Source organism: Ctenopharyngodon idella, chromosome 6 (genome assembly GCF_019924925.1).
Source record: "Ctenopharyngodon idella isolate HZGC_01 chromosome 6, HZGC01, whole genome shotgun sequence".
NCBI classification, from domain to species: domain Eukaryota; kingdom Metazoa; phylum Chordata; class Actinopteri; order Cypriniformes; family Xenocyprididae; genus Ctenopharyngodon; species Ctenopharyngodon idella.
The window spans coordinates 5,846,928-5,861,968 of record NC_067225.1 but is presented as its reverse complement, the minus strand read 5'-3'; the positions used below and the strand labels follow the sequence as shown (position 1 = coordinate 5,861,968).

Below are 15,041 nucleotides of genomic sequence, written 5' to 3'. Positions count from 1 at the left end.
GCGCCTCTAGATGGTGCTGTTTACCACAACTCAACTAAACATGCTCCGCTTTCCTGTTGGTGTCCAGCTCTTGACAGACTCATCTCTAGTCAGTCTAATAAACCTTAAATAGAATAGATGAAACTATTTTAGATCTTTAAGACTTTAGATCTTAGAATGTTTTGTTACTGTTACATATTTCAACCCTGTTACCTTACTTAAAAGAACAACTAAATAACTGGCAACTAATTACAATTTTGAATTTCACAATTGAATAGGCTACCTTTCAAACAAGATTTATCTTCATAAACTTTATAAACAGAATTTTACAGGCACAAAGCATTATGGGAGGATTTTGGTGACTATATTTTACAGTTCCAAAATGTTTGTCAATGTTAATATACTAACCTATTCGAGCTTTTAAAATCTGTTTAATACAAGTGTAAAATGTACTGATGGCAGTCAGGTGGTACAAGAAAATGTCACATGATGGTTTAACGATCATCAATATTGAGAAAAGTAGAAAACTAACTTTGTAGATTCAATTATAGCCTAAAATAAACTGATGTTTCCGTACTAACAATTCAACAAATGTAGAAAGTAGTGTAGCTAATATTCCTACCAACCTAATAAATATATAACTTGACAGAAGCATAGCTTTAAGTAGCCTATATATACTTTACATTTTGCATCTGTCTAACAGGCTTTATTTGTTCTGGAACGCTTTTAGTCACTGCAAACAGTTTGACGCCGACATTGCACTATTTAATACTCCAAATAACTGTCATTCACAAGTGACAAAACATTTTTAGTTTGTGTACGGATTATTTGACTGTAAACAAATACATTAAATAGTCTTAATAAAGGGAAATGGAACCGTGGATCGGAGCTCCTCATCCCGCAGCCCGCAGAGTCTTTCTGAGGCATTTCGCTCCGTCTCAACAGCGCGCTTGAGTGACGTTAATTCTAACCAATCACATTATTCCCCCTCCCCTTTCTGCGACGTTAATGAAGAGACGGACCAATCAGCAGCCGAGGGGGCGTTCCCCTGTGGGCATACTCAGAGTTGTTGAGAGAAATTCAGTCTGGGGAAGAGGAGAGAGCGAGGATAAGCATCCCAACACATCCCACCGTTTGGACTTTTCTTCATTCAGGTGTGCGCGGCGAATCACGCACAAGACACCGGGACAGAAGCCGTGGATTTTCTTTCTGACTGAGGACTGAGAGGGAAATGATCTGATCGCATTTGAACTTGACTCTTTTTCTCTGATGGGATAGTTTATGTTGATATTTGAACAGAACAGGTACATTTCATAAGGGTTCCTCCGGTAATGCGGAATGACCGTGCGGGACCGTTAACGCGCGCGTGGATCACCTGATTCATCACCGACCACCGCATTCCGCGCGCCCCCGACCGCACGCTGATCTGCGGGGGAAAGTTCATAAAGATTGTCTGATTGATTGCTGTTTAAATCAATATTTCCCCCCAAAACCAGCTGTGCTTTGAATTGGATTTTTTTTCCCCCCATGACTAAAATACTTAAGTCTTTACTGAACTAGTCCTCAAAGCAGTGATCAATACGGATATCTTCATATTATTCTGGAGGCAGATCATTTTTCTGACTGGTCGAACGGATTTGTCACTATGGTCTCGAATTTGGTAACCTCCGTATGAGCGCGCTCACAGTGAACCGAGGTAAGAAAACGCATGCATGCATGCATACACCCAAACGGGTTTGCATGCAGAATTTATGTACCGTCTTGTTCAAAACACACTGTCACTTCTCGTGCATATGCTATTTATTCACAATGAAATAATAATTAGATTAACTCCCAAATGCATGATGCGTCACTTTGAAGGGGGTGACATTAGACATTTCATGTGAAATTTCTTAAAAGGTGATGCTGAGTGCTTGACTGGCTGAATTATTTTATCTAGAGCCTCTGTGTATGCACAGGGAAATGATTACAGTAAAGACCAGGCAGTAGTGGTGGTTAGAATGAATTGAAGAATTATAACTAGAATGCAATGCCATCTTTGTAAAGCCATACTATAAACCAAACTGTAAACATTTATTATTTGATTTTTTAATTATATTGGTTTTGATGGACCATTTGTTGGTTTTATGCCTTGAGTGTTGAATATTATGGAATTCATTGTAACGTATTATAATGTTGTGTGTTGTAGGGTCGTGTTTGGCTGCTCTTTATCTACAAATGTAAGGCTCTGTGAAACCTTGGCTCTGACAACACCATATGGAGACAACTGTTTGAATTAAAGCAGCGGGAACACGTGTGAACTGCTGTCATGGATTTAAGGGATTTTTTCTTGTTGGCAACATTAGTTGCTTGTTTCTGGTTAGATCCAACCATTGCCCAAGAGCTCATTTACCCTATTCGAGAAGAGCTACAGGAGAATGTTCTTATTGGAAACATACCAAAGGACTTGAACATCTCCCATATGTACTCTGCCACCGCGGCTAGCAGTAATCTGGTTTACCGACTTGTTTCGAAAGCAGGTGACACCCCGCTACTTAGAGTGATGAGCAATACAGGAGAAATTTTTACCACCTCCAACCGTATAGACAGGGAGAAACTCTGTCCTGGCCCCTCTTTTGAAGACAGCGAGTGCTCCTTTGAAATTGAGGTGGTCATTTTACCCAATGACTATTTCAGATTAATCAAAATTAAGATAATTGTCAAAGACACCAATGACAACGCCCCCATGTTCCCCTCTCCTGTGATCAACATTTCAATTCCAGAAAACACACTCATCAACAGCCGCTTTGCTATTCCTTCTGCCACTGATCCAGATACCGGACCCAACAGCGTACACAAATACGAGCTGTTGAACGGGCAGAGTGCCTTCGGTTTGGATATTGTGGAGACACCAGAGGGAGAGAAATGGCCTCAGCTTATCGTTCAACAGAATTTAGACAGAGAGCAGAAAGATACTTATGTGATGAAAGTAAAAGTAGAGGATGGGGGGAACCCACAGAAATCCAGCACTGCCATTCTACAGGTGACTGTCACTGATGTTAATGATAACCGGCCTGTCTTCAAAGAGAGCCAAATTGAGGTCCACATCCCTGAAAACTCTCCCGTTGGGACATCTGTAGTTCAGCTGCAAGCCACCGATGCAGATGTGGGGGCCAATGCAGAAATAAAATACATGTTTGGTACCCAGGTGTCTCCAGCGACACGGAGACTTTTTGCTCTGAACTCCACCACTGGGCTCATAACAGTTCAAAGGCCGCTTGATAGAGAGGAGACTGCCATTCACAAACTCACAGTACTAGCCAGCGATGGAAGCTCAAGTCCAGCGAGAGCCACCATAACTATCAATGTGACCGATGTTAACGACAATGCTCCAAACATTGACCTGAGATACATCATCAGTCCAATTAATGGTACCGTAATGCTCTCTGAAAAAGATCCAATAAACACCAAGATTGCCCTCATTACTGTATCTGACAAAGACACAGATGTCAACGGCAAGGTGATTTGCTTCATTGAAAAAGATGTTCCCTTTCACCTCAAAGCAGTTTATGATAACCAGTATTTGTTAGAAACATCTGCACTGCTCGATTATGAAGGAACCAAGGAGTACATCTTCAAGATTGTGGCCTCTGACTCTGGAAAACCTAGTTTGAACCAGACTGCCCTGGTTAGAGTACGGCTGGAAGATGAGAACGACAATCCGCCCATTTTTACCCAGCCTGTCATCGAGCTGGCAGTCATGGAGAACAACCAGCGTGACATGTTCCTGACAACCATCAGCGCCACAGATGAGGATAGCGGACGGAATGCGGAGATTGTCTACCAACTTGGACCCAACGCATCATTCTTTGATCTTGACCGCAAAACAGGAGTGCTAACCGCATCCAGGGTGTTTGATAGGGAGGAACAAGAGCGGTTCCTCTTTACGGTCACCGCTAGAGACAATGGCACCAGGGCTCTGCAGAGTCAAGCTGCAGTCATTGTGACCATACTGGACGAAAATGACAATAGCCCTAAATTTACACACAACCACTTTCAGTTCTTTGTGTCGGAGAATCTGCCTAAATATAGTACAGTTGGAGTAATCACAGTCACAGATGCAGATGCTGGTGAAAATGCAGTGGTGAGACTCTCAATCCTCAACGATAATGAGAACTTCATCCTGGACCCAGATTCTGGAGTCATAAAGTCCAACGTTTCCTTTGACCGTGAGCAGCAAAGTTCCTACACCTTTGACGTCAGAGCCGTGGACAATGGAAGCCCTCCGTGTTCATCAGCTGCCAAGGTGACCATCAATGTCATTGATGTCAATGATAACACCCCCATCGTCATCTACCCACCATCAAACACCTCTTTCAAACTAGTGCCACTCTCTGCGATTCCAGGATCGGTTGTGGCCGAGGTGTTTGCAGTAGATGGCGATACAGGTATGAATGCAGAACTCAAGTACACTATTGTTAGTTGCAACAAAGAAGGTCTTTTCAGAATCGACCCCGTAACGGGAAACATCACATTAGAGCAGAAACCCACGCCTGCAGACATCGGCCTCCACAGGCTAGTGGTCAACATCAGTGATCTCGGCTATCCAAAGTCCCTGCACACCCTTGTCCTCGTTTTCCTGTTCGTGAACGACACAGTTGGCAATTCCTCGTACATACATGACCTCATCCGACGGAAAATGGAAACGCCGCTGGATAGAAACATTGGCGAGAGCAGTGAGACTTATCAGAATGTTGACAATCTGAAAACCATAATTGCCATTGTGACAGGCGCTATGGTAGTGATTGTGGTCATCTTCATAACAGTTCTGGTACGCTGCCGACACGCCTCGCAGTTCAAAGCTGCTCAGAGAAAGAAGCAGGGTGCCGAGTGGATGTCCCCAAACCAGGAGAACAAGCAAAACAAGAAGAAGAAGCGCAAAAAGAGGAAGTCGCCAAAGAGCTCCCTCTTGAACTTTGTCACCATCGAGGAGAACAAACCCGACGACCCTGCCCACGAACCCATAAATGGAACCATCAGTCTCCCGGCTGAGCTCGAGGAGCCCGGGATTGGACGCTTTGATTGGAATGCCACCCCTACTACCACCTTCAAACCCAGCAGCCCAGACTTGGCCCGGCACTACAAGTCCGCTTCACCCCAGTCGGCCTTCCACCTCAAAGCTGACACTCCGGTGTCTGTGAAAAAGCATCATGTCATACAGGAGCTGCCACTGGACAATACCTTTGTTGGGGGCTGTGACACGCTTTCCAAACGTTCCTCCACCAGCTCTGATCACTTCAGTGCCTCAGAATGCAGTTCACAAGGAGGCTTCAAGTCAAAGGGGGCACCTTTGCACACCAGACAGGTAAAAGAACACTTTTACTGGTCTATAAGTACTGCTTATAACTGCCCTGCTCAGTACTGAAGTGCCTGTGGTAGCTAACTTGCTCTGAGTGATACATCTGTGATGCACTATGTAGAATGTAGATTTCAAAAAGCCCCCCGTAGATGTTCTCAAATGACCAAAAAAGACGTAAATATTGTATGTGTTTTATATGAAACTAGCTGATCCAGGCGAATACTATTGTCATCATCTTACCACATGCATTTCTGTGTTCTTTCTTTCTTTTTTAATTTATAAACCTTTACTTGAAACAAGTCCTGGATAAGCAATTGGTTTAATGGGTGAGATTTGAAAAGAATCGAACTTCTCATATGAATCTTAAAAGGCTAGATTCAGTTTAATTTCACTGCTTTGTCATGGTTCAAAGATGCAATGCTCTGAGAGTTTGTGAAAGAAACATTTTTTTCTCGCCTGTCTACTTCGATCACCATTTTCTCATTTCGACTTCTAAACTCCTTTGTGGAAGAAATGGATTTGAGTCTAGGCATTATCAAACAAATCATCACTTGTATGAATAACCACTGAAATTTTTCTGCATTTGTTAATTAGCATCCTCTATGATTCCGGTTTCTTAATTAATCTTGGACTCCAGTTAATCTACTAATGTAAAAATGCGCACACACAACATTAAACATTATATCCTGGTTCATTAAATCCAATGGTTTCAAAATTGTACACCAATAAACTGTCACAGACCTTCAGTATAGAACAGTATTCTCTTTGGGTTGCTATGCATATTTCTCAAAGAAAGTTCTACTGTATAAAGCGCTAAAAATCGCAAAAGCGAGTTTCCAAGCTCAGCATCTCATAGTATGAAACCCAGAAGATGAGGGAGAGAGTTAAGGGAGGGTGGGTAGGAGGGAGGGTGGGTAGGAGGGAGGGAGGGAGGGAGGGGAATATTACCTTTAGGTGGCACTGTTGTTCTGTATGGCACATTCTGGCTATGGGCCAACATGCAGTGTCTGTAATGCATAGGGAAGAAATGGGGGCAGTTACTTGTTCTCTCTCTCTCTCATTCACTCTCTCTCTCTATCTCTCGCTCACTTTTTGTCTCTCGCTGTCTCCTTGTCTTTCCCTTGCCCTTTTGTCTGTGTGTGTGTGTGTGTGTGCGTGTATGGGAGCATCTCTCTCAGTAAACAGCTCATGTCTAATGATGGACTGAATACACAACAGATTGGTTATGGCTGTTAGAGATGCATAAGATAAGGTCTGACCGTTAGAGAACAAACACATACACGCTTGTTTACTTAGCTAGCTTAAAAAAACCTTCTGTTTTTTAAGGCTAATTATGATGCTAATTATTACTACAGACTACACCAAAACTTACCCATACACCTTAAACCAAGCATTTTGTGTTTTTAAAATAATAATTAAAAAACATATATATGAATGTTAATCCATTTAAGGACAATATACGCTGACATCTGGGGACAATTGTGTGTTTGTAGAATTTTTGTTGAAAAAAAACAAAACAAAACTTTTTTACTTTATTTTTCAGTTTATTCATGGATGTTTTTGTTTGTTTGTTCGTTTTTTCAAATTGAAGACATAAGTTAACATCTGGGGACAATTTTATGTTTTTATTTATTTATTTATGTATTTTTAAAACCCTTTTTTTTTAATTATTCATAAATGTAGAATTATTTTTAGTTTATTTATGGTTGGTTTAATTAAGGGCAGAATAAGCTCACCTCTGGGAACAATTCTGTGTTTTTAAAGTTAAAAACTACTGTATTTATGAATTATGAGTTTTTTAAGGTCAATTATGGATGCTTTTCTAATTGAGAACAAGATAGGCTAACTTCTGGGGACAATGTTATGCCCAAAGAATAGCAAAGAAGACCAACATATTCATAAACATATATATATATATATATATATATATATATATATATACGGTCTCTGCGTGAGGACCAATCATACTGTTGGTTGGTATTGTTTTTATTTGTTAATTTTGACAAAATTAACAAAAGGTTATTAATAATTACTACAGACTAAGCCTGTCCTAAAACATTGTTTTTTGTTTTGTTTCTTTGTTTTTTGTTTCTTGTGTGAATCACTTTTCCTATTGAGGACATTCCCTGGAAGTCCCCAATGGAAAGATTTGTCAGATTCAGCTCACTTCAGGGGATAATTTTGTCCACAAAGTGTAGCTAAAGTAAGCACACAATTCTGCATATTCCAGATTGAGTGTGTGGAGGATTTATAATTTCCTTCAGCGTGAAAGTTGTACAAACAAAAGCTTGTCTAACATTGTTTTCCGGGCGGATGGGAGTCTGGGAGATGGGGGCGTCTGTGTTGGCTTGCTTTTGTGAGGGCGGTCCAGATCACAAACATGCTTCGGAGCAGGCCACACAGGATCTGACCCTCCTATAGGCTACAGTGCAACTCATTGCATCCCATTCCCCTTCCAAATAAGAGAATCAAACTGAATAAAGCATTTTAAGAGGTTTTTCAATGAGATTTTGGATGTGCAAGGCAATTCATTGCATTCTCTTTCGTTCCCCTGTCTCAGATTTGCATTGTAGGGAGCAAGAAAGGAGTACACCAATGTAGAACGACAGATTACATAATGAACTGCAATCCAGGCCAAGAGAGTGGCCTCTGCAGCTACTGTCCTATTGGGAAACCATGCTGTCATGCTGTACATGCCTTTTACGAATGACTCAGTGACCCAAAACAATAGCCAGCACTGTAAGCGCAAAGACAGATGCCTGTCAACGCTGTAGATGGATTGTACCATACTGTGAAATGCACTGTTCGCTCAGTCCAGAGGGGGCGGTTTTTGAACAGGAGTTGCCCTTTGTGTCTCTGTCTCAATCCTTTAAAGGCCATTGACTGCGTTTCCTTTCTAAAGCTCATAGATACTGGGGCAGCCTCCATGCAGAGCTAGTTAGCACAGCTAGAGGCACATCAGTGGCAAGCTTATTATGGCACCCAAAACCTCTGCTGACAGCCATAGGGCAATTAACACTTGGCCTTTCTGTTCACCGACTGAACTGAAGCAATGCAAACAACAATGAGCACATGCAAACTTGTCTAATAGTCAGGGGTGCAGAAAACCATTTTCATTTTGCTTGGCCACAGTGCAACGAAAAAGAAAAATTGTAGGTGGCCATGTAAAACTATTACTCTAAGGGATAGTTCACACCAAAATGAAAATTCTGTCGTCATTTACTCACCCTCGTGTCATTCTAAACCAGTATGCATGAATGAAAGTCAATGGGGTCTGATGTTTTTTGGAACCCAACATTCTTCAAAATGTATTTTTATGCACAGAAGAACTTGGGGTGAACTATCCCTTTAAGAACAAGCAGAAGCGATTCAGGTATAAGACATTAATGCATTTATCCAAAGCAATTTGCATTGCATTCAAAGCTTACATTTTGTCAGTTCTTGCATTCCCTTGGAATTAAACTCATGACCTTGTTAGAAACATGCTCTACTTTTTGAGCTATAAGAACTAGTTAAGTCACATAGGTAATATTCATGAGCTAAAATGATTTATAAGTGCAATAATATATCTACTTTTCAGTCGTTTCTATAACACTGCTGATAACGATAAGTATTGTAGAGAAATTTCCACTGTGTCCAGGAATCAATGCGTATCATTTGTCTGTCACTTGCTATGTTATTCGGCATGAAATTCAATCATATAACAGATACAAATTGCTCACCTTCCAAAGAACTTGTTGATGAACAGCGTTTATTGCAAAATAATCCGAGTAGGTCATTTATTTCTCATTTGTAGTTTTTTTTATTGCATGGGGCAAACACACACGCACACATCACGGTTCAATAGCTTCTCAGGATGGAGGCGCATTAAAAAGTCTATTACGAAGTGCATGAAACATTTAGGTTATTGATTAAGAGTGCATGCATAGTGTGCAAGACTCCGCTCTGCGGGAAAACTCCTCAACAAGCCTGATTAATAAACTCAGTTGGAGAAATTAAACTGGGAAGTCATACAAGCATTTATAAGAGTGTTTGTGCTTCATCCTAGAGAATTCTCTCTGCTCATACTCATATGTTGGGAGTGTAGAAGCATTTGCTCATGAAAAAAAAAAAATCACTTATACCACGTATATCAGCTTCAGGTGTCTTATCTGATCCTTGTCCAGAAATATAGATTCTTAGAAAGCCTCATTTATATGTATCCAAGCTCTAAGAGCAGGCTAACAGCTCTACCGGCAAGTGCTAGCAATAATGACTTGCAATTATTCCGAAGTGATGTGGTTATTCTGTTTGGATTAGGAAGCAATCAGACCCGAGAGATTCAGTGAGACTGTTTTTAGAGACCAGATGATTGTCTCGCATGCACTGTTTCCTCTGTTACTGAGCTGTCCTCTAATCTGGCAAAGCAGAGCGCAGTCAGGTTTTTCCCACTGTCACATAATAGAAGGAATCTGTACGCATCGCCTATCCTGGGAGTCTCAACGAGCTAAAACAAAACCAAAATGGAACAAAAAGTGTCTGGTTGCTGACTTGAATTGCAACATTGAATCTTAAGCGATTACGCATGCATCGGGCTCACGCTCCGCCATATGTGTGCTAGACAAAGGTTACTAGCGAGGGCACGGAGCGAATAATGTGTGGAATGAAGCTGTGTGTGTGTGTGTGTTCAAGCTCTCTCGAGTGGCTTTATGCTTCAATGAATGGACATCCTAATGCAAACAGTGGAGACTCGAGACGGTACGAGGGAAGGCGGTAATAGACTCCGCATTGTGATGGTGAAGGGCCGGGAGGGAGTAGTTCTTTCTCCACAGGTTCATTTGCCACATTAATAAGGGATTAGCATGGACGGGGCTCCCAGGATCAGGGCCTGAAGTTTGAGAAGATTAATGGACTGTGACATTATTGCACCTGAGGGGGATGTCTGTTGCGATATCTGGCGCGTTGAGCTGATGGAGGGGCTCCATTGGGCCAGGGAAAGAGATTTAGCTAGGGTACAACACTCGCGGCTGCTCGCTGCCTCTCATTGTCTTGCATAAAGAGCCTCTGCAATTCATTATTACGTGTTGTTGGGCTCCTCTTTGACTGGTTTACAGGGAGACTAGATTAAATATTATGTAAATTGCGTTGGACTGATGCAGTGTTATGTTATTAAATGAACATTCTGTCATCATTTACTCACCCTTGTGTCATTGCAAATTTGTTTGCCTTTGTGTAGAACACAAAAAGAGATATTTTGAAAAAATGCTTTAAAGGGTCATCATTTACTCAACCTCAAATTGTTCCAAATCTGTATGAATTTCTTTCTTCTGCTGAACACAGAAGATATTTTGAAGAATATGGGTAACCAAACAGTTGATGGACCCAATTGACTCCGAGAGTATTTTTATTTTTTTCCCTCCATACTATGGAAGTCAATGAGGTCAATCAACTGTTTGGTTACCAACATTCTTCAAAATATCTTCTTTTGTGTTAAGCAGAAGAAAGAAATTCATACAGCAACTTTAGGGTGAGTAAATAATTGAATGAAATTTTCCTTTTTGGGTGAACTATCCCTTTAATGCTTTTTAGTCCGCACAGTGAAAGTAAGGGGGGTCCAATGTTGTTTTGGACCCCAGTGACTGTAATTGCATAGGTAAAAATAGTTCTTGACGAAAGTCATAGAGGTTAGGAACAACATGAAGTTGAGTAAATGATGGCAGAATGTTCATCTTTGGGCGAACTATCCCTTTTAAGACCAGTTGTGGGTGAACGAGGGATGTAATGTTATGCATTTTCTCTTTTTTTCACCTTCAATGCACAAATTTTACACAATACATTGGCACCATAGAGTAATCTAACATTCAGAACCACAAGGTAGGGTTTGTCCTAAATGTACACACTGGAAACCAAAGATTCTTGTCATTGGAAAGGTTCCTAATTCTCCAAATTCATTCTGTAGATAAATCTCTCTCAATTTAAGGGTCAGTCTCATTGTTTCAGCCCAAACGGCAGTGGCTTACAATTTTGAAATTTACACGGCTGTCCGTTTCTCTTACGTAACTCATTCTGCCTGGAGCGCAGTTAGTCAAATCCCCAGTGGGAACAAGCAGGCTTATCTTTCAGACCATTGATTGTGCACGTTCTGCACCCTCAACATTGAGGTGAAACCTTTCCTGTTTTGTCCCTGTGAGGCTCAGCATCTGAGGTTCAAGTTGAACTTATTCGATCTAAAGTACTTTGCAGTTATAGCCCATGTTGGGGCCAAACTGTCAAACTGCTTTTGATAGGGTATGATGAAAGACAGGCGAGGCGGTGCAAGAATGAAAAGTTGCCTCAGGATGCCCGTTGCAAAGCCTGTGTAAAACTCCTAAATTTAGGAACAAACTGTAAGTTTGAGGTAGGGTTGAAGGCACCCCACTTGGGTGCTGGCAGAACTTTTTAGCAAGCTCAAGACTTTTATACAATCACACAAATGTTGTTGTGTGGTAGAACTTCAAGCAAGACCTTCCTTTCCTGCATGGACAATACACTGAGATACTCACATACTTCTGCTATGCTGACAACCAATGGGAGAGTTTTTATCTATTTATTACCCAAACTAGCACAGACCATTGGCAAATTACCAGGATTTTGAAGATTTTCAAACATTTGTTGTTGACTTTTCCCCCCCATCATTTTCATGATCACACAATTATTCACACGACTGTAAGTAAATGCGACTAAATTAACCTTCAGTGGTCTCAAAAATTCTTTGGACATTTAATCCACACTTAAAAAGGCATGAATTTCATTTACAAAATATCACAGTAAGTGGCACCTGCAATGATACAAATAATCACTGCAGAACCTTTTTCTTAGCCAGTTCCTACTCATTTCTTGTAATGACTTTTAACCATTTCTTACTTTATGTATGAAGTCACTTCCCCTCAAGTTCACTCAGGTGTCCCAGCAGTGTTACCACAGGTAAAACACTAATGTTTCACAACCAAATACTCTTTGGAGTATTCATTACCACAAGCCAGAACTCAAACTTGGGTCGCAACCATGCTATGCGTCATAGCGCTGCCCACGAGGCTAAGGGCTCCTCGGGCATTTTAAGCAGGGTTTAAATGTCCAAATATGTTTCAGGACCTTGAACATACCAAGTATGTTTCTTTCTGGATGTTTTAGAATGATTTTGTTTTATTTTTGAAGTCAAAAGGAGAGAGAGAGAGATGAAGAATCCAAAAGATGAATGTTCCAATGTGTTTAGTTGTGTTGTTTCCTCTGCCAGCTCTCTGGCAGCTCATTTGCTGAAGTCACAAGCAAAAGTCAGCATCATTCATCATAATTTCATTTCATAAAGCAAACTGATTGATAAGAGATGGCTCCCAGATCCGCTGTACGATCTCTGAGAGGCTAGATGAAATCCTTCAGATTTTTATTTCCATATTTTTGTCCTTCATTCTCATTCACATATTAACTTTGATTGATTATTGGCATTGCTTGATTCCTAATTATATATGATGGAGAACATAAACCAATAATTAAACCCTACCACGATAACATCAGAAGTCTCTCTGCTTATTTCATCCTATGGTACCTACATGCTGCAATTTTGAACGACACCAGAACGATGCATTTGGGTGACAACCTACACGATATGAAATGGCTAAAGTAGATACGGTGGAAGAAAATGTTTCTTGACTCGTTTGTGATGTTTTGGACACTTTTTCATTTTTGTCCACATGTTTTCACACTGTTTCAAATGCTCACCTGAGGAACAGTAGGGGTTCATCTAATGTGCACCAATTCATCTCAACATTTTCGGGACAGAAGACAGACACCCCACATGAACACCACTGTACACTCTTAAAAATAAAGGTTCCAGTTAGAAACACAAAGAACCGTTTACAGATAACCATCCACTTTAAAGAACCCAGAAACCATTAGTCTGATCTGAAGAACCTGTAATGTAACATCAAGAACATTTCTAATCTCCAAAAGGCAATACAACTAATTCGAAACTCCCAGAAAAAGCAATGATAAGAAGAACAGTTGAAGAACCTTTATTTCTGAGAGTACTGTGCCCATCCTTAGGTGCTGTTTCTCTGAAACGATGACATCATTATGACACAATGAGCTCTGTAGGACCTTTCCAGAGGTTGAAGGAGTCATCCTGTCAGATCACAGCACCCCCTTCTCTTCAGATTAATAGCTTTGATTACCATAATCTGTAGTGAACTTCTCCTGTTCCACCCCTCCACTGCACCCACCGTAATTTCTAATGTACATAAAAGATGTTTTATGTAAATTGACCTCCTGGTAATCTTGCTTAATGTGCTGTGTTATTCTATAATGGACTGTTATGATTTTGTTTCTGCATATTTTTTTCTTTGGCTTGTTATAATGTATTTCCCCACTGCAATCTGTATGCAGCTCAAGTAATCCTTGATGACTATTAATATCATTATTTTGTTTTTGCTTTCTGCTGAGCATTGTTTGAACAGTGAAAGTTTATCTTTTTAATTTCATAATAAATGTTGAAAAGCGATTTTTTTCTTTTCTGGTTTTTAGTCCACTGCTTTTGACACTGTGAAAATTTGCATTTTTAGCGTTAATCAGGTTTTACTGCAGATAAAAGCACTAGTCGTTATTCACTCAGTGTAACACTTTCATCATGCAGATCTGAGATTTATCAAAGTTTAGAAAGTGTGCAACTGTTAAAATCACACCTACACTGATTAAAGTTAACTTTTGATGCACAAAAGTTGTTGACATTGCTCAAAGTAGGTCTACATCTATTAAAAATAGACTAATGAAGAAGTATATCAAGTAAACAAGACAAAAAAACAGTATATGAATATGCAGATTTATTAGTCTGGAGATATCTGAAAGTTCTGTTGCTCTTGAGTAAAAGTTGTAAAATGGAAGCAGTTATAAAATAAATCAATGATAAACACAACTGATTATAGATCTGATAAAGGGGAATTTGAGAGCCAGCTGTCATTGCACATTGCACCAGTAATACGTGAGCTTTTTTACAATTTACAATTATAGATCAATATAAGTGCATTTCGATTTAACAAGTTCTATTATATTTCTGAACTTCAAATTGAAGGATATAAAAATCTGAAGGGATGTATTACTTTGAAAGCCAGTATAAAAAAGCCATATTACAAATATGTTGCCTTATAACAGTATATGAACTGTTTAATATCCGTCTCTGAAATATGAAAGGACAGAAGATACCCTGAAGCTCTTTGCTTGGTTTGAAATTTCAAGGATTTAAGATACTGAAAAAAAGAGTTTAAAAAGTTAATGACAGTAAGAGAAAAAGTGGAAAATTGTATTAAAAGACTAAGATGAAAAGAGAATGGACACATATTTTGGATTGTAGTCCTTTACATTCCTGCATTTGGTGGACACTTTTATTTTTGCATTTCCTGGGAATTGAACTCATGACCTTGGCTGTTAGTGCCATGCTTTACTGTTTTATACACTACAGGCCTTTATATTGGAGAGTACAAGCTGAATGAATGCTCACAATTTTCTATATTGACACATTTTCTTTACTGAAATAAGTTTCGTGAACCATAATTTGCTACTTGCTACTTTATTACTAGTTGCTTGCAGATGGTATTATGGAGGACATTCTCATACTTGACAGAATTTTATTGGACAAAAATTTCAATGTCTCACAACAATTCAGCAGACAACTGTAATAGTAATTGTAAATTTAAAACAATTGATGTAAAAGGTAAGG

The 15,041-nt window shown here is 39.9% G+C and overlaps 1 protein-coding gene across 3 annotated transcripts in view; it reads left to right on the top strand.

Annotated features, from left to right (window-relative positions):
* Positions 1 to 1,072: 1,072 nt before the first annotated feature.
* Positions 1,073 to 15,041, top strand: part of LOC127514293 (protocadherin-9) — a 299,559-nt gene continuing 285,590 nt past the window's right edge. For all 3 annotated transcript variants that reach the window (XM_051897021.1, XM_051897022.1, XM_051897020.1), the window contains exons 1-2: positions 1,073 to 1,675; positions 2,168 to 5,323. In XM_051897021.1, coding sequence (XP_051752981.1) covers positions 2,288 to 5,323 — 3,036 coding nt within the window. In that variant the 5' untranslated portion in view covers positions 1,073 to 1,675; positions 2,168 to 2,287. The remainder of the gene's footprint in view (positions 1,676 to 2,167; positions 5,324 to 15,041) is intronic.